The sequence below is a fragment of the Centroberyx gerrardi genome, chromosome 1 (assembly GCF_048128805.1).
Source record: "Centroberyx gerrardi isolate f3 chromosome 1, fCenGer3.hap1.cur.20231027, whole genome shotgun sequence".
NCBI classification, from domain to species: domain Eukaryota; kingdom Metazoa; phylum Chordata; class Actinopteri; order Beryciformes; family Berycidae; genus Centroberyx; species Centroberyx gerrardi.
In genome coordinates, this window is record NC_135997.1 from 28,962,884 (window position 1) to 28,986,692 (window position 23,809).

General features: G+C 41.8%; 1 protein-coding gene and 1 pseudogene across 3 annotated transcripts; one reads left to right on the top strand and one right to left on the bottom strand.

Moving 5' to 3' along the window:
• Positions 1 to 1,229: 1,229 nt before the first annotated feature.
• Positions 1,230 to 15,073, bottom strand: LOC139924504 (homeobox-containing protein 1-like). 3 transcript variants are annotated; one of them, XM_078283260.1, is made up of 10 exons: positions 14,941 to 15,073; positions 9,749 to 10,240; positions 7,791 to 7,876; positions 7,158 to 7,268; positions 5,305 to 5,461; positions 5,011 to 5,093; positions 4,647 to 4,742; positions 3,065 to 3,153; positions 2,394 to 2,477; positions 1,230 to 2,053 (listed from the first exon to the last, which is right to left on the bottom strand). In XM_078283260.1, the coding sequence occupies exons 2-10, from the start codon at positions 10,237 to 10,239 to the stop codon at positions 1,706 to 1,708; spliced, it is 1,545 nt and encodes a 514-aa protein (XP_078139386.1). In that variant the 5' UTR covers position 10,240; positions 14,941 to 15,073; the 3' UTR covers positions 1,230 to 1,705. The 3 variants fall into 3 exon arrangements, with proteins under 3 accessions (XP_078139386.1, XP_078139385.1, XP_078139384.1); XM_078283259.1 differs by having other exon boundaries at positions 3,065 to 3,156; XM_078283258.1 differs by having other exon boundaries at positions 3,065 to 3,159.
• On the top strand, positions 14,333 to 22,448 carry LOC139929283 (chymotrypsin-like elastase family member 2A; annotated as a pseudogene).
• The last annotated feature ends 1,361 nt before the right edge of the window (positions 22,449 to 23,809 follow it).

A 23,809-nucleotide genomic window follows, 5' to 3' on the forward strand; every position in this document is an offset into this window, starting at 1 on the left:
GATTTACAGAGAGAATCTAAGTTGCTCACTAAATGGGAACTTTGAGCTCGTTGGGGAAACCAGCGGTGTCCCAGGTCATTTTCACTTCTTCCTATTGGTCTATCTGGTCTGTCAGTCGCTCATACTGACCAATGAAAACCATAGAGGGCGGGGACACAGAAGCACCATGGTACTGATCCCATAAAGTGCCATTTAAAATGAAAATACAATTTAAACAAAACCATAAAAGTATGTGTTTAGAACACATGGCATATCAAGCACATATATAGATATACTTAAAGAGGACAGATATGCGTTCTGCTTGCAATAATATGACACATCTGATGTGCCGTTGATTAGCATATCTCTAATACCTATTTCCATCCATGATTATCATACAGTCAGAAAATACACAAATTCAAACTTAATACTTTGGCTAACGCTTCAGTCACCTTTCACCAATACTAACAAGACTCCATCATAATGATTCTCTCTATCACCGACCATGTCTTTTGTTTCTGAAGCTAATATTGTCTACAGTCAATATACTGTAAATAGATAGGGGTTAGGGCATATACACATACCCTCACAGTTTATATATACTGTATGTATATATGTGTGTGTGTATGCATACATACACACGTGTATATGTATGCATTCACTCTACACTATTATCTTTATTCTCTAACAGTATTATTATACTATTGAAGGGAAAATCACGAGTATCGACAGGCGATCAGAACTCCACTTTAACTTCACTGAATGGTGTGAGAGACTAAATGAAGGCGGAGGATGAGTGGAAGTTTCTTGACAACAGGTGAGAGAGTGAGTGGATCACAGCAGCTCACCTGGCTCTCCTCCATCCCAGGATTACAGATCTCCACACGGACGATCACCAGATCACTCACAGTGTTCTCAGGCCTCGGTTACCCCACCGGGCATTTGGGCGCCAAAGAATAAAGAATACCATAAATTCATTCTAAATTTGCATTCTCATACAAATTCGCCTACAGCCTCAGATTTCTTCGATACTTATCTATTGAGAAATGTTTGCTATCGTTTGACTAACTCATGTCCTTTGGGCGAAGGGACATTACCATTACTATTGCTAATGGTAATACTGGTGATCTAGGAATTGAAGCTTATTCTACTGTTGCACCCATTGGAAGTCTCTCTGGATAAGAGAGCCGCGCCAGTGACGAAAATGTGATAATGTACTGCGATGCAATATGCTACATATTGCTGAAACAATCAGCTGAAATGAAAAATTAGCTTAACTTTCAAATTCATGTATTCGTCGTTGAGGCTGTTCAGTTGTATGGTAACCACACCGCAAGAACAACTATTTGAATCCCATTTCAAATACAGTTGTGTCCTGCTGTGAAAATGCACAGTTTGGAAGAAAAATCTGCCCAGCGCATCATTTCCTGTCCTTTTGGTCAGTCTGTTGGAGAGCACTGGAAACGCTACTATCAAAGTTGATCATTATTATCATTATTAATATTATAATTATTATCATTATTATTAGGATCATTATTTTATACTGGTAATGCCTCTAACAGTGTGGAAGAGCAAGTTGGTGGTTGGAGGTAGGGTTGGGAGGTATCTCAGGATTGGACTATACATGACGTTTATCACTTATTACATTCCTATAAAATCTGCTTGCATATCAACACACCTGTTCCTATTCATAACTCCTACATCTCCTAGATCTTCTCTCCCCCCTTCAGTCGTCCTCCAGCGTCTCCGTCTTGATGTCATTTGCCGCGCCGCCCCCCGCCCCGGCCGCCGCCGCCGCCGCCTGATTGGCTAGGGCCAGGATGCTGTGATTGACAGCCGCCATCTCCACGGCCAAGGCGATTGGGTCCTGGGGCTCGGAGAGCGAGCCGTGGTTGGTGGGGTCGTCCTGCAGGGAGGGGGAGGGGGGAGACCAGGACACACCTGTCAGTCTGGAACCTTCCGCCTGAGGTCCCGCCGCCGCCACCAGGGAACGGCCGATCAAAGAGCTGGCCCGCTGCCCGGCCAAGCCCCCTCTTCCCAGGGCGGCGAACCAGGTGGGGAGGAGGGTGGGAACCTGAGATGAGAAGAGGAGAAGAAGAGGAGGGGATTAGTAGATTTGTGGCTCCATCTCAATAGTCCTGTTCTCCTCTCCTAGGGGCCGACAGAAGTTATGAAGACATAGGAAATACATATCATAATAATATATACACATGACAGCATGTTTGCCCAGACTGCTGATGTCACCTTTAAGAGGCCTCCATGTCATTATGTATCTCAACTGCTGAAGTAATCTTCAACAAATATGATAGCAGACAATCAGGAATAAAACACTGCGATTGTAAATTTGCAGTCATCTCTCCAACTGAGATCTTTGGTAAATGTAGAGATGGTGATGAAGTATTATTGGGCTGTACCTGGGTCGGAGAGGACAGGTCAACTCGACTGAAACCAAACGGCCTGGCTGCAGCTCTCTTCTCAAACATTGACACATCACAACCCTGTGACACACCAGGAAACATACATTATACAAACGGTTTTCCTAGCTCTTCCACTCTTATTCATGATCATTCTAGGGTCACAGGCATATTGTCTGGGTGCTGTGACCTCTGATCCTTGACCTCACTGGAAGTCTCTCTGGATAAGCGTGTCACATAAATGTCTAAAATGCAAATGTAAACCAAACAGGTTATGCAAACAGGAAACAAAAATAAAATGGATTTTGTAATATGTATGTAAAATGTATATTCACACACACATTGGCACAAACATAAAAGAGCACTGGTATTATCTTTTAAGCGCTTTGCTCATGGGTACATCGACAGTAGATGTTGAGAGCGGGGAGAGCTTTTATGATTCACTTTCCCCGCCAGCTGGTCACGGGATTTGAACTGGCGAACGTCTGGCCACAAGCCTGCTTCTCTAAACTCTCACCGAGTGAGCAGGTAGGGGTCCAAAGCCTCGCTCAAGGACATTTCAACAGGACACATCGCTGTTACTGGACACCCGATGGGTTGCGAGGATCGACCCTGTGACCTTTCCGTTACAGAAGGGCCTTCTGTGTGTGTGTGTCCTGTCAGTGTGTTACCTGGTCGGGGAAGTCGTTGCCGTCCACCTCGTCGCTGTTGGACTGACCTCCTGGACTCTGAACCTCGATGCCGTGGCTCTCCAAGATGGCTGCTTCTTCAAAAACACAAACCTCACCATAACATATCAACTTCAAAAACACAAATAAAGACAAACTCTCAGACGCCTCCAAACAGCACAGTGAAATTCTCTACTCTGGACATGAAGCAGTTTGGAAACCTCTTCTCCTGCTGGGGAAAACCAGACATCTGTAAAAGGCTAGTTTTTCAGGAATCAAGAAAGGAATACTTATTCCTCATTGATGCCAATGTTTTTTTTTCTAATTTTACAATAGATGGGGCAAACAAGGCAAGCTTCAACCTGATTAACCTCTGACTTGATATCTGTGTTTCAGCCGACACTAGGAGAGGAGCATGTGGACTAAAGCAGTGCCAGAGATGCTGGACATGTGCAGGCATGGAAAGACTATTTGTATGCAGACTGTTGTTTACTTATTTATTTAGTGACTGCTGGAGTATCCCTGCACAGCACCAGTGGTGCTTAATTTATGTTATGTATTTTGTTGGTGCTGAAAAAATATGGGCTGAAACAGAACTGCTCCACTGTCCTTCCAGTTCAGGATGTCATCAGTTGTTAAGTAAGGGATAACATACAGCAAGCTGGCCAGCAGCCGCTTTGCATCACTCTGCCAGGGCCTATTTTCCAATAATGCCCATAATTATAAATTATCCCGCTTATTACACGGATACTTACCAAAGACATTAATCATTTGACCAAAAATATTGATTTAAAACCATTTTATTACAAGCAAATTTAACTTACAAGTTCCCACCAAAAGAATAGTCCAGCCAGACTGTCTGCAGTAACCAAAGAGTAACGTCATTTTGGCACAAGGTGTTACCAATTAATGATTAGAAATCAACAAAACCGACTGGATGTCTCGACTGTGGAGTGATTTGATTAGAGGTGAAATAGTGGTTCACTGGCCACTCAAAATTGAGTATTCAACAAAGCTGTGCAATAAAGGGATTTAACAGTTTTAAGGGTCCAAGAGTCATGAAACTCGCTCAACACATAAATGACTGCAACTTTGGAAACTTTCCATTTATGGAAGAAAAACACAGAAATTGGAGCTGCTTAGTTTTTACCCAACAGCAGTGATATGTAAACTCTAACTGGCCGGTGAGTTGGCTAGAAGAAGTCCCACTTTTTACTGCATGCTTGCTAAGATACTATTGCTCTTACACTCCATCCTCAAAGGGAAGGGAAGTTTTTCTCTCTGTTTAGCCATTGGAAGTTACAAGGTAGTCTATAATAGTATAATATATAATAGTATAATATAATATATATAGTCTGTTCACTTGCTGGTTGAGAGACACGAGTTTTGTGGTAAATATACTAATTTAGTTCTACTGTATTCAGTCAAGAAATACTTGTCTGTAGTACTAAAGTGGGATAAATACATGAAGGAGAACTTGGCTACTACTGTAAATACTCTCACAAAGACAGACATACACACACACACACACACACACACACACACACACACACACATAGATCTCCAATGTGGAGGTAGATATTACCTATGTTAGCACGCCTCTTGATCTCTTTGCGGCGGTTGGCAAACCAGTTGTAGACCTTCAGAGATGTGACCCTCTCCAAATCAGACAGCTTCTTTCCTGTAAAACACACACGCACACACAAACACACACAGATCAGACACTGATTCAGACAGATCATAACTCTGAGGCTGCCTCCTCTCTATCCCAAAAAAACGTGGAAAACAATACTCTCCCATTAGAAATGAATGAAAGATGCAACAGATAAGAACATCAACTAAAACACCTACTTTGTAACATTGATATAAGATGCCAAAAGTGCAATAAAATAATTTTGTTCCTCAAATTATTGAGGACAGTGGTGCCACAATGGTGCAGGTCTGGTTACCTGGTTTCTGGATGACAGCGTTGCAGGCGTTGGCGATCTCCTCTCTCTTGGCCTCATCAGGGTACTGGTTATCACCGAAGTAGCTGCACACGCACACACACACAACACACACAATGTGAGGTCAGGGTTGTGAAAACATGTTATAATTACAAAGCCAATTAAACGTTATACCTCTTGTTACATTACAATAGCCAAACACCAACTCCTCCTTTTCAACTCCTCTCCTCCCTCTGACAGCTAAACACTCCTTCCCCTCCTCCTCCTCCTCCTCCTCCTCCTCCGCCTCCTCCTCACCTCTCCATAACAGCCAGACACTCCTTCCTCCAGGTGAATCTGCTCCCTCGCCGCAGACGGAAGCTTCCGGGGGCGGAGCCGAGAGGGGGCGGGGCTTGGTGCCAGTCCATCATGTCCTCCAGAGCCAATGGGGCGGCTCGCATGGCTAGCGTGGCACCTGAGGACACACCCACCAGACAGCCAGGTCTGCTTTCAACCGTTTTCATTTGTTTCAGTAAGTTTTTCCTCATTTATGTCCACTCTTATTTAAATTGTATTTTTTGTTTTGTTTTGTTTTTTTGCTGTGTCCTATTACTATTTAATGCTGCAATAATGACCTGATTTCCCCACACGAATCATTAAATGTTAATCTAATGTAAGGACAAACAGTAACCTTGTATGAATGACCTCCATTATGAACATTACTTCCTGGTGTTTATTTATTGGAGAGCATCAGGACAATGAGCTCAATGGAAGTCAGAGGATTTTGATTAAAGGATCATTCCTGGCTATTTTTTGCATGTGAAGAAACTGGGGTCCTCTTGAACTAGACTGAGCTGATGTTTTTAAACTGTACATTCCACTAATGCATCTCCCTCTTTAAAAATATTGCTTTTTATTTGGTCTAAACATAATTACTTTAAAACAATGCAGTCATTGTTTTAAAGAGATGAGGGCCAAGGCACTCTCTTATGCCCAAACAGTTCAAAGCCTTTATTTCTGTAACAAGGGACGTCTCGAGATGCCAATAAAAGCTTTTGAATGTTAGCACAAAAGAGAGTGCCTTGGTTTCTATTCTTTAAATAGACTCTTTTTGACTCCATTAACATTTTATGATACTTCTGCAATGCTGTCATCCAGAAACCAGATGGGAGCCAAACCAGAGCTGCAAAATTATGGCTAAAATCATAATCCAGATTATTTTACTAGATATTGTGATCACAATTAAAAATCTCAATGATTTGAGGAACAAAATTATTTTACTGCACTTTTGGCATCTTATATAAACATCATACAAATTAAGTGTTTTAGCTGTCGGTCTTATCCGGAGCAACTTATGAAAGCAAGAAGGATGCAACCTGGCATCCTCTCAATGTAATGTCATCATTTTAACCATGTTCTTCTAATAGTATGTACTATCATTCATCACATTGAATGCATGCAACATTACTCTCTACACATATGATCATATACAGGAAAACGCCAAAATAAAAGAATCACCAACATCGTGGTTTCATCGTGGTGGAGGTAAATACACAGTCCACACAATGAGTCCAGACATTCTAATGATGATTCTAATGATATGTTAATTATTCAGTGTGAATAATTATTATTAAGATGACTGTGCAGCCCCCTTGGTTAGCTCACTCATTTACACATTTGGATCTGTGAGCAAATTATTGCATGTAAACTTTGGACTAACCTGCCTGAGGAAACACAGCTAGTGAACTCTGTATCTTCTTTCAAGACGCAGCAGAAAACTCATTTTTACAACCGTGCATTAACTGATAGCTTGTCCCTTCGCTTATTATGTAGTAGCATTCTTCCTTTGTTTGTTGGGAGTTCAGTATGGTTTCTGAGATTTGCTGAGTCAGCTTTAAGCTTGAGCTCAGGGTGTTACTGGAGTCAACACTGCCAGTCTTATAGCTGACTGGTTGATGAAATGCTTGTTTTGTCCTCGTTTATTTTACAGCACTTTTTTTTACAGCAGAAGGTTGACGATGAGGAGGAAGAGGTGGTGATGATGTAAGAGGGGGAGGGTGAAGATGTTATGAAGGAGCAGGAGGAGGATGAGGTGGTGATGGAGGAGGAGGAGGAAGAGGAGGAGGAGGAGGAGGTAGTGATGTGGGCCTGATGGCGGAGGCTGGTGTTACCAGGGTTGGTCTTCTCCAGTTGGTACCAGCGGAAGAAGGCTCGCTTCTTCTGCTCGCTGAGGTCCGATCCCTGCTGCAGGAGCCAGTGGGAGATCCGACTCTGACTGATCCCTGCAGGAGGAGGAGACATCCAATGAGCTTGTCTAGAGGTTACAGAAGTGATTGTTTCTATAAAACTTAATCTGATCAGACTGATCAGAGGATTATGGGATGTCTCATTTTCCCCTACTTGTCATTTTCTGTCCTGTTGTCATCTAGATTCTGATACCCAGTCCTGTGTCCTGTTGCTTATCTGAATTTGATGATTTTGTTTGTTTGTTTTGATATGAGATGTTTTTACAAGCACCCTTCCATCTTACTAGTTTTAATCCCCTTTTAGTTCCACATATTCACAGTGGAAGCTGCCCAGTACAACCAGTCTTCTATTGTCAGCTGCTGAGTAGGTTTTTTATACTCTGTATCAGAAATAAAATCATCTAGAAATTACTTCATGAATAAGCCCAGCCAACTAGACGTTTAGAATAGGACAAATGATGGTTGGTTACCTGTAGAGTAAACAGAAATGTTTACCAGTGTTTCTCTGGTGGTGATTTACCAGCCCAGTTAAAGTACAGAGAAAGTGGAGACACTGACCTGTTACCTGAGCGACCACAGCCTGAGAGATCCGCCTGTTCCCCAGGAAGGCCCTGATCTCCTCCTTTATCACAGCACTGTCCCGTCTGGAGGGAGAGAAGAACAGAATCGCTACTTATCACCAAGTCCAGCAAATGTGCAGGAATACACCTTGGTGACATTGGTGCAGAAACATACTGGCAACCAACAAAGTATTACAGTACATGCTGTCACACCAGGTACAGAACAGCAGACCAACATATCACTCTACATAAATACACACTCAACACTGGGAATACAAAGGTGGATGTGTGAGAATTATTAAAAAGCTGGTTCTGCATTAAACATACCCCCGCCCACACACACGCACACACACAGGGTGTTTCTTTCAGTAGAATACTGTCTCATTTACATATAGATGCTAGTAGCTGCTGAAGCTGAATGTGAGCAGGAATCAGGGGCCAGATCCTGCTGTAATATTCTCTGCTCTCCTTCCATCCTTCTGGTTTGATTTCATTTTCACACACATCCTCAAATCAATACTGCTCTGATTGCTGCTGTATGGCTGCAGACTACAGATGAGAGGCACTGGAGGGTGTGTGTGTATGTGTGTGTGTGTCACAAGTGATCCTCATTTCAGTTTTACAATTTTTGCAGTTTGAGCTACATGTCGATTGAAATTTTATTGTTTGTTTACTCTGCAACTTTTACATAATGTGCCGCTCAGTGGCGGCTGGTGCCAATTTATCTAGGTGGGGCGCCCCACCACACATATCCCACTTCCAACCAAGGCCAAACATTAAAAGGAAAAGACAAAGCAATGCCAAAATGTACTAAGAAATAAAAAGTTTTACTGAAACAATATTGACTTGAGGAGCTTAATGCAAGTAAGTTTAAGTATGCACATCGTAAAAAATAAAAAGAAGAAAGCAGTCTTTGTGTGCATTCATTTACATGTAGGGCTGCAGGGAATACCGGTACTATAAAGGTACCACGGTACAAACACTTTAAAATGGTACTATACCAGCATTTTGCAAAATTCAATACTTTCTGAATGCCATCCATCGGAAAATAAAGACCCGCCTTAAGGACTCAAGGGAACAGTGACATGGTTGGAGTGCCTAATGTTCAGTCTGTGTGCGGAAGTGAGAGAGCTAGCTGCATCACTCAGTATCCTCACAGAGAAAGAGAGAGGAGGTTGGAAATGGAAGCGGTTGATGACGTGCCCGTCCCCAACTTGTAGAGAAGTAGGCCACACAAAGTGAAATACGGCAGTATTTTGCCCACAAAGCCAATGATAAAGGTGAACCTGAAGATATTACTGCAGCCATTCGCAAAAGACGTTTAAAAGTTTGTGTCGCCAAAAGAGGCAACACATCTAATTTACTGGCCACAAGCCACGGGCGTTAACGACCGCTGACCCCTCAAGCTCGTGTTTGTTTGGCTTCAAAGAGTAAATTATGGGCATGCCAGACGTTCAATGTATATTCAATGGAGCCGTTGGGTTAGGGTAAGCCCCTGGGCAGGAAGTTACAGCCTTGCCCAGCCGGCCCAGCCAGAACTGCCAGAAATGAGAGTTTAAAAAAGGAAAAATACATTTTTATTTACCTTATTTGTATATTTGCCTTTATCCCATATGATCTACATGGTAAAAAGTTGAATAAAATCTTTCTGAATTTTTTTCCCCCCCGTGTAAGATCAGGAGGGGCGGCGCCCTAGCACCCTCTATTGACATAGTACAAAGTCCAGGCAAAATGCATAGTTTCAATTGGCGATTGGATCCCTGATTGGCCATTCACACAATTGCAAAATCAGTAATCAGAATCGGCAAAGAAAAACTACCAGGTGTAGCCGTAATTAAACTTTATACAATTAATTCAACTAATTAACTCAAATGATTCAGTCTGCCACAACTGATTTGGCCAAAAAGTGCAGCCCATGGCCATCTAAGCAGTCTGGTCTGTCTGGTCTAGTCTTACCTCATCAGATCCTCCACCTTATCATCGACATCTAGGTCTTCTTCGCTAGTCTCAAATCCGTAGCCTGGCGCCGCCATGCTGCCGCTAACCACAGCAACAGGAAACCGCGGCGGTGACAGCTTCCCATTGGTCACAGCGACTAGACCGTTCTGAGCTACTGCTGCCATGGCAACAGGGCCGGGAACTGATATTGGGAGGGGTGGGGAAGTGTTGTAGTTGTTACTGGGTGATGGCGAGTGTCGGTTTTCTGGGAAATTGGTCTGTGTGGCGGTGGAGGTCATGGAGGAAGAGGCGGCGACGGTACTGGAGGAAGACAAAGGTGGCAGGTAGGAGGGTCTGTGGGTTGACTTGTGTCCATGCTGCCTGTCCAGGCGGTCCAGGGTGTCCAGGGCGTGGAGGACCTCAGCCTGGGTCATCCCCGTCCTCCTCAACCTCTGGAGGAGGTCAATCTGCTCAATGGTGAAACGAGGCTCCTCACACTGCTGGGACATCCTGGAGGAGGACAGGACGGGAGGAGGACACCATAACAGTACCATGAGTGCATACATTTGTAATATGGGTGGTGCCAGTAGCAATAGGATCACACATCCCAAGACACATGACCAATGAGATGATCACAAAATAGAATGGAAGTAAGGCCTGGTAGCTTCATGCCTGCAGATTCACAGCTCTCACACACACACACACACACACACACACACACACTGCGCAAACAGCTGCTATCCAGATATGAAATGAATTCCTCTGTCAGATTAAAGAAAATATCTATTATATAGGCTACTTTTATTATTTAGTACATGTTTTCAAACCAAATACATACTCATTTCAATAAGGGTTTAATGTGTAAACAGTTGATTGGTGTTTTTTTGTAATGCAGTACTGCTTTTGTGATATTTCTGATAAACAGTCATGACAATAAAGTGACTGAACTGTGAGAGAGAGAGAGAGAGAGAGAGAGAGAGAGAGAGAGAGAGAGAGAGAGAGAGAGAGAGAGAGAGAGAGAAATGGGGGAATGAGATAACACATCTGTCTCTAAGCTTTTCTTTTTGATGCAGAGAAAAAAACAGGCCGCAGTAGAGAATCAAAGTCAGCAGGCATGTCAACACTTATATAGAGATATAGAGGAGGAGTGTGTGCATGAGTGTGTGTGTCTGTGTGCGTGTGTGCATGTGTTTGTGTGTCTTGGAGAAATGCCAAGAAAAATTTCCATCTCAGGCAGCCAAGCTCCATACTTTCTCTCTCTGAGGCAGAGGAGGATGAGTCATGGTGTATAGAGTCAGACTGATATATGGGGTTGATATAGGGCTGCACAATGATGGCACAATTGATCATTCAGACTATTTTTATTAATATTGTGATCATGATTATTAATTACAATTATTTGTCTCGGTTTCAGGAAACATTTTTTTATTGCACTTTTGCACCTTAACATATATTTTCACTTTTTAATTATTAACAGTGCAGTACTTCTCAAAGTTCCAGCACCTAGAAAGTCTGTATTTGTTTCCGTCATCTGGTTAAAACCGAAGTAGCTCCAAATGACATACAATGATCCACCTTTTGGAACTAAAACAACATTTTCAAAGAGATAGCCATTCTTGTAATGAAAAGCTGTACTGGTCAATGTTTATACCTCTTCATCGTCCCTGTAATACCAACCCGAAATCACCTGTGTCAGTAAGGCAAATAGGTGCACTATACGTGGGGCTTTTATTTTGAAGTTCAGCTTCCATGTGCAACATATGTTTACACTGGGGAAAGATCTTAGCTAGCATAGACATGCAGAAATACTTTACTGTTTTTACATCGTTATGAATACATTGTGGGGAGAGTGACAAGACCCACACACACGAGAGAGAGCGGCTGGGGACTCCACATGTATCGGAGGAGTCACATGGTAGTCTACACCCTCCCCAGCCGTCAGGGGGTCACACAACGGGGACCGTGAAGACCTTCAGGAATTGGCAACAACAAAATTGGGAGAAAATAGGGGAATAGGCGAAAAAAGGAGAAAAGAAAAGAGACCCTATGGAAGGTGTGCCTGTTTTCTTCACCAGCCGCTTGTGAAGGAGTGGCTGATGCTGGCCGACTTGCACTTGCAGATGACTCTGAACTTTCAGAGGAGCTCGCAGCGTCCACCATTTCTCCAACATTACTTTGTATAAAAAAAAGGGTGGAATTTTTAGCTGTCTAGGCTCGCCACCTGCGTCCATCTTTGACATTTTGATGTCAACTAGCTAGCTTGTTGATGTGCATGTTGCACTCTGCAGTGTGATTTTTAACAGTGATACCCGACTTGTTTGCTTAATTGCTTCCAAATTGTTTACACAAAAAAAGAAAGATGATCGTCACAGCTACATCTCACAAAACAATATAATGTATACCCCGCCTCATTCTGCCCCACCTCGCCTCATTCTGCCCCACCTCGTCTCATTCTGCCCCACCTCACCTCATTCTGCCCCACCTCGCCTCATTCTGCCCCACCTCGCCTCATTCTGCCCCACCCCGCCTCATTACGTCTCACCCCGCCTCATTCTGCCCCACCACGAGTCCCAGCGTACTTGAACTAATTGACAAACTGTTGCCCAGAGCAAAACATGGAATGATTTCGCTTACAGAACTGACACCCAACTGACATTAAAACCTGTAGCAAAGTTGCTAAGAAGCCATCAAGTCAAGCGTGGTAACAAGTAAGCTTACAAAAAATCTCAGTGACTGTTGCTCTGTGACACTGCTTGATAGTTTTCCTTTGCTGTGGTATTGTAGTAGTATCAAATTTTTCTACATTTAACTTAGTATTGGTATCAAACTCAAAATTCTGGTATCGATACTAGTGCAATCATGTAGGTTGCAGCTGTAAATGAGTCAAACAGTGTTATTGGACCAGTGGGCCATGATCAGATAGCAGATACAGACAGAGTCAGATAGTAATGTACAATATGGAGTAAATTTCCTAAAATCAAGAGGCCTAGTGTACAAACACTTGTGTTTACTATATAAAACATGACATTTTGCTCATAGAATATGACATTGTGTTCCTTCAGTGGACCACAGGCTTATCAATCACTATCACACACAGCAGGCTTATAAATCAGCATGGAAGTCAATTGGCTTATCAGTCAACATTAGATCCAAAGGATTAGATAACTGCTGAAAACACTGACCTCATCTCTGCCTCCAGCTATAGTTCAAATCAGCTCTCTTAGTTCTCTGAGGCCAACAACTGCCTGCGGCCTAGCCCTAACCCTAAAAGCACTCAACTAGTCTGGACAAGGGTCCAAATGATACAGTTGAACATGGTAATACCAGGCTAGCAAAGGATGTAACACTGTCTGCCTGAACACAGTCTATGCACTTTGCTGTACATACAGCAACAAGACCAGTGTGGGAAATTACCACAAGCGACCAGAAGGCAACAGAACTTTGTTTTCTGCCATGAGAAAAATTCAGACAAGTTAAATTATCATCATAGCCTTGAAGACAGCAGTGAATCCCACCAACACTCCATGTCTCCTTGACATCAAGTTACATCAGGGCGGGAAACTAACTCTTATCCATCCACCACAGTGGCTCCTAGATCTGCTTTAGGTTTAGGCTTTAGTTTATTCACATCCATTTGGGATTAGGATGCAGCGACCTTGGCCGGTGGTGAGAGAAGTTAGTTTCATGCCGTGTCTACAACACAATAACAGTGAGTAACAGCAGCCAAACTCCCTTCGCTGATAGTGATGACACTGGAACAGAGATTGTGTGTTATGTGTGATTATGTGAACTCTTCTTTCTGACCAGTCTTATGTTTCAGAAGCTGGCCTGGACACTGGACATGATGGGAGAGAGAGACAGGCAGTCAAATAGTGCTGACTGGCACTGGTCAACTAACTCCTTGAGAGATCTCTGCTCAGCAGAAACAGCAGGGGAAGAAAGCATGGAGAATGGATATGTATGAAAAAACACACAAGTTATAAGCAATGTAAAGCTTTAACAGCTGTGTGGGCCCAAACTGGGTCAGTAGGGCAGTTAGTGGTTACAGAGACTGTTAAGTCCAAACCCCCTCCCTGCTGAAGTGTCCTTGAGCAAGACAAGCTGGCTCTACCATCTCCAGAGCTGCTGCTCTGCAGCTGACCCTGACCTCTGACCTCCCTGTGGAGGGAGAAGAGAGAAAAGAGGGTTTTCCTACAGGTAGCAATAGAGGATCACATCAAGAGACTCTCCAGCTGACTCTACTGTCACCCACAAACCTCCACTCCCACCATCAAGTTTGCTCCTGGACTAAACTCCACACTATGGACGACCAGGCTGTCTCTCTGCCTATTTGTTTACCTAGTTTTTTTGTTGTATTGTAGCACTTTGATTATTGCTTCGAAGGAAAACTGCAAATGCATTATTATTATTATTATTATTGAACCCAACGCCCATCAGTCCAAATCACAACCGACTAACGTTACTACCTCTTAAACCAGAGGTGGTAGAAGTTGACTCCCGGTTGCAGACAGACGCTGGCAAAGCACAAAGACAAAACTCATTTAACTAGACTAGGCAACTTTTTAGTAACTGGCCATGTAACTCCCGCAGAAACAGGCTGACATGAGACCAGAGACGACACTGTGGCAGTGCAAAGACCATCTGCTCCAGCCGGCAGGTAACCCCGATACAGTGTTTTGAGTGTCAAACCCCGTTAAAAATCTGGTATTTTAATGTTGTCACTCTTAGCGGAAAATATGCATACCCGGTAGCACGAGACTTAAGACATTACATGAATGATTAGGAGGCACTCTCTAATTCGGCATATATCCAACAAACCAAACAACACTAATTACAATAAAATGTCAACTTTTAGTGCTGATTCGCCTGTTATCCCACAATCTTCTTCCACTAAAACACGTTAACTGTTACACTGTGTATGGCGGTAGCGTTAAATGTGAACCAATTCTAGAAGTTGACATTTTATTGTAATTAAGTGCGTCTTTGTGGATCATATTATGCCGAATGGTAGAATGGCTCTTTACCATTCAAAAAAGCATTTGATTCATATTCCAGGGGGTATGTACGCTTGCCGATAAGTAAAACGACATTGAACTACCGGATTTTTCAAAGGAGTCTAGCGTAACGGTCTCTCCATACAAGAGAGAAGGGAACGTATCGGGCTAGCAGGAAGGTTTTAACCCAGCAGTAGTTGAAGCTGCAGGTCTTACCTTAATATTCCAGTCTGAGAGCCTCCACAGATTTTATTTAACCATATATCTGCTGCCTGGAGGCGCCGGCAAACACGGACACGGTCAGTTTCCCCAAAATGTCTCCTCTGTTTCTAATTGGCTTTCATTTCACAGTCAGACTGATTCGCCTTTTGTCCGACAGACAGGCGCCATGTTGACACGATGACGCAAAGCACGATGGGTGTTGCAGTTTTTCCGAAGTTAGTTTAGTTTAGTTTAGTTGAGAGGGAACACAAACTGTGAGGTGAGACAAGAAACGCCCAGAGGTTTCTAAAAAATTCTCAGACCAAAAAATAAAAGAGAATACAAATTTGGACGACATGCAGATACAGGTGAACTGGACAACAGAAACCAAGAGAACGCTACAAAACCAGCAAGATGCAAAGAGGACAAAAATAAAATAGTCTGGAATCTGATATAGTCGAGAGTGACATAGTTCACCGGCCACAGTGGCTCGTTCATCCCAAAACTCACCAGACAGTTGTCACCATTTGACTAGCCAAATAGCTATGGTAGTGAATCCCCTGCCTAGTGTGTGTGTGTGTGTGTGTGCGCGCGCGCGCGCGCGCGCGGCGTAATGCCCGTCAAGGAGAGCCAAGCGAAGAGGTTAGTCTGTTGGAAAGCAGTGAAAGAGTCACTATAAATTGTCATCCAAATCAAAAGTACATGTTTTTTGGCAAACTCATAAGGTCAATCAAACTATTATCCATTTCCAGAAGTTTCCATTGCTGAGCTCAGCTGTTAGTAATTTTATCTCAGGTGAATCAATACCAGTCACCCATTCACCCTAAAATTTAGAGAAGTAACATTCATCTAACTTCCCTTGTAGTGACAGATGTTTCCTGAAGTTTACAGTTGTTTATCATTACCCAGTTAATCCTCAATGTTCAGTTAAGTTATCTATAACTAGGGTGTTACTATTACTGGAATTTTCCACACTGACCTTAATCGACCCATAACACTGATTCAAAGTAACAAGTTAACAACATGATCACAATATTATGATTCTTGGCATTACAGTTTTAACTTCTTCATAGTTACACAGTATGATTACACAATACACATTAAATTATGACTGTTTATGATTGCAATGCTAGCATTATTGTATAAAAGTAATAAATGTATCTCTGCCTCACTCAAGGGAAAATCCATATTTCTCTAAGTGAGGCTCTTCTTCCAATCTTGGGTGCTGCTGAATGCTGATAGGCTGCCGTCACGGTTCCCCCTTGCTCTCAGCAGGTGAAGCATCGATCACATCTCAGTCAGGGGTGCAGAAATCCCTGCTTCCACCTTTGGAGCAGGCCACTAATGGAGGAGGGTATAACTCTGCTCTCTCTTGACCTCTGTGACCCCTGGATCTGCTGGCCTGGTCAATGGTTGAAGCCTCTTGAGTAACTGGTGGAGGTGGGGTTATGGCCTCAAACACAGGTCAAGCTGAGGCTCGAATTCCCTGAGGTGCAACAACAGGTTCATAGCGTCACTTACATACAGGGCCTGGGATTGCAGGGATGTCCGGCCTTTTGACACCTCCTCCATGGACTGGAGGCTCCTCCATCACACGGCTAAACCCTTCCTGTGTAGTTATGTACCAGGATTGACTTCTGTATGGATTGCCATACTTCACCAGCGCCCTGTTCAGGAGGTGAAAAGTAGTCACCTTTGGGCCTTGAGGGAATCTCCAGGACTTAGGCACCACAGGGCATCGGGGTAGACTCCATCGGGGTAGACCTCTTAGGGACTGTAGATGACTGTTGCTATCTCTCCTACTTTCTCCAATTTCGTCTGTTGATTGTCATAATGATGTTGTCCCCTTTTTGTTCTTTTGACGACCATTCCTTTTCAAACAACCTTTTCTTTTATTTTGGTACTCAGTCCCTGGCAGAACACATTTTGTACATAACCAGGGGGTAGGCTGTTTATTTGAGTCTCTGTCAGACCACACTGATGGGTTAATGTCTCCATTGGGCTTAAATTCTATGGGTGTCTCATCCTTTCGCTGTCTGCAGCCAGCTAGAGGTGAAAGGTCAATTTTCTGTTCGACTAGATTGTTCACTGTGTTACATATTCTGGCTGTTACATCTTCTGTTTTTTCAATGATTCTGTTTGAGATTGCATTTGACAGTCAAAGAGTCAGTTTTGCCCAATGCCTTCAGTTCCATAATGATGGAGCGTGTATTTTATTGGTCCTGGTAACTCTTTATCAGGTCCCCCTCCTTCCGAGGTTTCACTACTATTATTTCCCATTTTCTTGTTCTGTTTTTTTTTTTTTTAGGATCCTTTTCTTTTCATCTCTTTTTCTACTTCTACATTTATTCTCTTTTCTTTACTTCTTATTCTATTTTATCTTCTCTTCTTCTTTCTAGGCCTTTTCTTCTTCATTCTTCTTCATTTTCACTTCTATTCTCTTTAAACACACAGTGGACAACTCAATAAAATCGGATGACGTCAATCTTCTCTAGCACTCTAACACAGACATTCAACCTAACATACCGTGACAATATTGGGATTTTTAAAGGGATCCCTTACCTTTGATTCAGTAGGCCTGAAGTCACTGATGCCGGTTTGCCGTCTGGAAAAGAGTCACCTTCAAGATATGCTGTCATCCATGTCACGGCACCAAATTGTTGAGGAAATCAGCAAAAACTCAGACTTGGGTTAGGAGTGCCCATGTGCATGGGACAGTGTAGAGCGAGAGGATCTCACAAGATAGACAAGGTAGACCCTCTGAGATAGGGCAGACAATTTATACAGTGAAACAAACAACAGCATCACCTGACCACTTGACCTTGAAAGAGATCATTTCTGGTTGGTTGAGAACAAAGACAACTTGTGAGGATCAGGGAGTAACACATGTGTGGTCATGATTTTAACCAAGTCGAGGCTAGGATTTGATACATGAGAGGTCTCAGAGACCAAAACAACAGGTCAAATAAGGGTCTTCAGACAAACAGGTTAGGTAAGGGGTTTATGTGAACAACAGATGTTACTCAGAGATAATCTTTCAGGTAGTTAACAGAACACATAACTTTGGTCTTTCCTAGATGAGGTAGATATGTTAAACAAATTGGTTACACAATAATTCGTTTTTAGCTAAATCTACTTTGATTAGATATGGAGAATATAATTAAATGGTGATTACTACTAATTATTTGTTTTTATCTGTTTATTAATGAATCACTTGTTACATAAAAGGTCATAGATTTATTTTATTCCTCCACATTTGCACAGACAGAACCACATAGGACCACAAAACCTGCACCCGTATACTCAGCTTTGACCCAACAATAAATATTGAAAGTTTTGAAAGATTGGAGGAAGTTGAAATTTTGGTCAGAAATCAGTCAGAGGACTCTGAGACCATTTTGGGTCGAAATTCCAATCTCCAATCTTCCAAATTCACAGGACTGAAAGGCTGGGTTTAGGGGATGGTAACACTGAAATCTCACAACTCTTAACTTATTCCATTGCTGAGATATGGCCGGTCCAATTCAATAACTTTTTACCCAATTCAAAACTATTGCAATTGAACATGTCCTATTCCAATGCATTCATTTAATTTTAACCCACTTTTTTATCCAAAGCATGTCCAATTCCAATACCTTTTAATGGCCAGAGAATTATGCCATTTGGACAGACCACCATATTTTCACTTGCATGTAAAGCATGTCTATCTTTTTGCTTTAATCCTGTAAAAACACAGAGGCAAATTTCTAAAACTTTGATTTGAATGGCAATAAAGTCTTCAATTTTCAAATGCAAAACCCAGAGGTGACGCTAACAATAAGAAGTTTAGTGCCGGCTCTAGCAACTGGACCCCTTAAGAAGCAGTTGAGCAAACATAATTGGCATTTAGACATAAGAATATTATATTGCAAGTGGTACAGGCACGAAGATTGTGGCACAAGCAAACCTACATGGAACATCTTTAAAAAAAAAAAAAAAAAAGAACTGTGACAAAGCAAATACATCACTAGGCAAAAGGCAAGATGGACCAAAACTGTTTCTCAAGCTAAGCAGGGACATGTGAACTGGGAAGAAGTGAATGAAGAGCATTATGAAGGTATGTCAGAGGTTCAGGACCTGTAGCATTGTACTCTCACTAGTAACCAGGAGAGGGGGCTGTGCCCACACTATGTTCAGGTATAAGACTGGCAATAGGTGTAGCAGTACAAAGCATTTTGCAAATCACTCACTATTCACAGTGACCTTTGACTTATTTCAAGGCTAATATGTGTGCCTATGGAGGTAGACCCACCACAGTTTAGCCTGTCGCATGATGGCTGTGTGCCAAAGGTTGTTTACACACTACAGTTTATCCTTTCATTTCAATTTCATCAATAAAAAGTGAAACTAAATTATTGTGTCATCTCCTAATTAGTAACTCCAGCGCTATAGGGTAAATAGAGTTTTTATATATCACATACGCCTCAAGAAAAGAACATAATCACTACAAAACACCTATATGGTCACTCTGCAGTTTCAGTTGAATTCGTGTTAGATTGCTCTACTCTTGTTGAGGTGTCATATAAACTGCTTTTATTTGGAATAAGAAAGCGAAGAGGAGACAAGAATCAGTGGCAAAGTGAAAACATACTCTCACCTCCTACCATCTCTCCCTACAACCCTATCTAGGGATGTAATGGTTTTATCATTATAATGGAGAGCAAAGATTAAGCAGAAATTGCCAGATATGTATTTGGAAGCCATATCTAAAACATCAAGGGATCATCAGGGAGCATTCAGGACCAATTTTCCTGGTCGGGTCACCAACGTCTAATAATTTATCACATTGAGTGCCAATATAGTAAATGCAGACCTTTATGTGATTGATTGTACTTTTGCTCATGTACATATTTGTATGTTGTTTGATGCTGCTTTCTAGGACAGGCCTCCTTTGAAAAATAAAGAGATTCTTAATCTCAGTGGGATCTCAACCTGAATAAAGAAAAGGTTAAATATAATACAATCAAAACGTATCAATGAAAAGTTAAGAAGCATGCACTTTGAAATCTGAGTCACGCTACTATGGAGGACCATATTAGTCATAATTAAATAAATAAATATGTGTCAGTAAAATAAATAATTACATAAATAAATACAGAAATATATAATATAATAATAATAACAAAAAATTAAATAATACTATTTCATAATAATTGTTTTCATAATAACATGACTATATTTAGTTGTATTTTTATTTCATAAAAACTTTTTTTTATTTTTCAAATGGCTTTTATTTTCAATTACATGATATTATTCAGAATTACATTTTTCAAGGTGATTCTTTTCCCTTTTTCTTTTTTCATTGCTCTAATGACTATTATCATTTCATAATGTCACTTTTCATAATGTCTCAGCCGTCTGTCAATCAAAGTGAATGGGGCGGGATCTACTTGCTGATTGGGTAATCCTTTGCAATGAATTATTTTTCCTGGCTCTGAGGCTGGTCTTGCCCCATGGGCCAAATGACGTTAAAAAATACATTAATTAGTTGGATGTTGAAGGGTATAGTCCAGAGCTATCATCTCTGTTGATCCTTAAGAAACTCCTTGAGCTTTATTTTTACATTTGGAAAGACATGTACACTGTTTATTGCCTATTTTGGTCTTGGCTTTGACTTGGTCTCAACGCCCTTTGGACCTGGTCTTGACTTGAACTCAACAGGACCTGGTCTTGGAATTGACTTGGACTCGATTAAGGTGGTCTTGACTACAGCGCTAAATTTGAATGCCCTGTTCTTTTCCACAGCTGGAGGTCCCATCGCTGACATCCTGCAGCAGGCCCTCCTGCCTGTGGTCAGCCACTCCAACTGCACCAAGCCTAACTGTTGGGGCAGCCTGGTCACCAAGAACATGATCTGTGCTGGAGGAGATGGACAGCTGGCTAGCTGCAACGTGAGTCACATTCATTTACCACAACCCCTGCATTTTATTCTACAGTCTCATGTAATATAGAAATGGAGTTCCTGTGAAAATATACCAGCCTTACAGTTTAGAATAGTTTTACACAGTGCCATAATGATAATTATCTATGTACAATTTCTAAATGTTTTCGCCATCTTTTGCTTGAACATCTCGTCTGGCTCTGTTGCCCCTCAGTGAGACTCTGGTGGCCCCCTGAACTGCCAAAACCCTGACGGCTCCTGGGACGTCCACGGTGTGGTGAGCTTCGGCTCCAGCATGGGCTGCAGCTAGGGTTAGCCCTCCGTCTTCACCCGCGTCAGCGCCTACATCTCCTGGATCAACAATGTGAGTGGAAATGGGCTTGTACAGTATTTGTTAATATAATATGTACCTTTTAGTGGACGCTTCTGTCCAAAGCACCTTACAGTACAGTGCATAGACTGTTTTTTTGGCTCCACTTGACAGTGTTAGTGCAGTGCTCTCTCTATTGCTTACAGCTCTGCAGATAGATTCAGCATACTTACGGTTTACTGTCTTTGTGACAAGGCAATTAATGTTAAAACCCACAGCTATTGATGGGCAGCCATTTCTTGGTGGTGATTATGTGGCTCTTAAAGTTGGGCTGAAATAAAAGCAGGAAAATGGTTTTACTTAAAAGGAAATCTTTGAGTGTTAAAATGTGAATGTTCATGAAATTCCAAGTTTCATACTCAACTCCTACTCAAGTGGCAGATAGTTACACTTAAAATTTGTAGGAGTGTGCCACCTGCCGTACAGGTGTAGAATATCTATCATTGAAGTGTCATTCAAGTGACATTAGACAGCATACTTCAAAAACCAATTGTCAGTGGTAGGAGTGCCCTATTATGTATTCTTTACATGAATATTCATGTTGCAAATAAAATCCTCCTTTCAAACTTAGCATAGGAAATACAGTCATTTACCAGAATGAAATACATTGCAAACACAATACACATATTATCATAAACTATATGCACAAGAATAATATAATCTAAATCTCACTTTTAGTCCTTTAAGTATGTGTGGCTTAGATGAGTGTGGATTAGATATATTATGATTAAGAAGCATCCAGTCCTAGCCTGGTTCCAGACTCCTGAATCGCGACCCGCCCACTCTTCAGATTTGGTCGAGCGATTCAGAGTCTGGTGTTGCTCTATTCAACAGCGATTTCTCGATCGGAAAAATGATCGGGCCAATGACGTTTCGGCAGAATAATATTTGTTGAAATCATTCCTTAACAAACATATTTTTGTCAAAAACTATCAACATGGTTGGTAAAGTTAGTAAATACGCCCAGCATCAGTGTAACTGAAAATAACGTCAGAGTGGCCGGCTACGTCAGTCACTAGTGATTGGTTCGGGGAAAATCATTACCCCCCCACCCCCCACCCCCAAACACAGAAAACGGTTAACATGGAGGCAATGTCAAACTGAATAATGGAGTGGAAACAAAATGGACATTCAGTCTGAATATCAGGCTAATCCAGTCCAGTTTCCCTCTGGAATAGCATTTTAGAACATCTCTTTATGATTTCCTTTTTCTAGGTGATGACCAGGAACTAAGACATGGATTGGTTTGTGTTGTTGCTGTTGGTTGTTGCACTCCTGTGAGACTTCAAGCATAACTTGATTGTTGTTTACATACCTATTGAAGTAAACAGAATTAGCCAGAAAGCTAAAGTGATGAAGATTGAGATTTTGTTTTTATAAGTTATGAACCTACAGGCCATAGCATAACAAGACTAAGATTCTAACAGCCCTGTCACGCTGAATTTTGTGGAAGTGTCTGCTGAGATTTTACTTAAGCAGAAGGAAAATCACTGGTGTAAACACCTACTCAATTAAAAAGAAAAGTAGCTCATTTAAAATATACTCAAAGTAAAAGTTACTTTTTAATAAATCAATTCAGTGTAATGTGTAAGAGGGAGGAATAAGGGCCATGATACATGGGAAGTGTTGTGAAGCAATGTAAAGTATGTAAGTAAAATATTTTCATTATTCTCCTAGGTTACATGTCCTGCTTGCCAATCCCATCCCTGTTGGAAGCAATACTTCCCTTCTCCACAGCTTCAAAATGTTGCTTGTGCATCTTGGACCTAAAGCTTGTGACAAGCAACATTTTGGAGAAGATGACAAGGCAACGTGTCGGTCAACAGGAATTGAAGTCAGACTTGCAGCATAATACTATAGCATTAGAAGTTGCCATGCAGACAATGTGAGAGTGTTTATCCATCTACTTGGGCTGTGTAATCCTGCAATGTTGACCAAAATGTTACACAGTGTGTGTATCAAGGATATAAAAGAGCTGATACACCTAGCAGTTTTTTAAGGCAATGTAGGCTACACTCCCAATACCAACTAACCAAGTCAAAACACAGGATTAACATATATTCAAGTGTTGCCTTGCAAAAAGACATTCCTGTGTGATTAAATAAAAAATGTAAAGGTGTGGCGGACTCTATAGAGATTATTCACCATAATCTGTGGTTTGGGTATGTTTAACACACAGTTATATTGTGTGCTTCTCAGGGTTAAGGAGACACGGTCCCTTTAAGAAAGTCTGGTTTTCTGAGTCTGACGTCAGCTCAACGTATGTTGTGTTTTTGAGCGCGAAGTAAATTGTCTTGCTCTGTGGTTAAAATAAAAGACACACGAGTTGGTGTAGTCAACGAGAGAAGTTGTCCGTCTCAACTTTCCTGCCACTTCTACAAAGGCAACTTATTGATCGATTTTGATCATATTTGCCCAGACATGTATTTTCCCTGGTCATCTCTGCCTGAACAGCTGAACCAAAACCGAATCTGTCTGTCATAAAGAGCTGAATTCTACTCCCAGTGACTCAACAATAAGTCCATTCCATCTCCCACAGAAACTTTCTCCCTGAACACCCTCAGTTCATTTCAGCCACCAGTATCAACTGTGTT

What these genes read in the sequence shown, in the direction of transcription:
- LOC139924504 (XM_078283258.1), bottom strand. Translation starts at nt 10,239, where the DNA reads ATGTCCCAGCAGTGTGAGGAGCCTCGTTTCACCATTGAGCAGATTGAC. An exon ending in CGCTGTCATCCAGAAACCAG is followed by an intron (nt 4,743 to 5,010) that starts GTAACCAGACCT and finishes TGTGTTTTACAG; the next exon opens with GAAAGAAGCTGTCTGATTTG. An exon ending in GCAACGACTTCCCCGACCAG is followed by an intron (nt 2,478 to 3,064) that starts GTAACACACTGA and finishes GGTGTGTCACAG; the next exon opens with GGTTGTGATGTGTCAATGTT.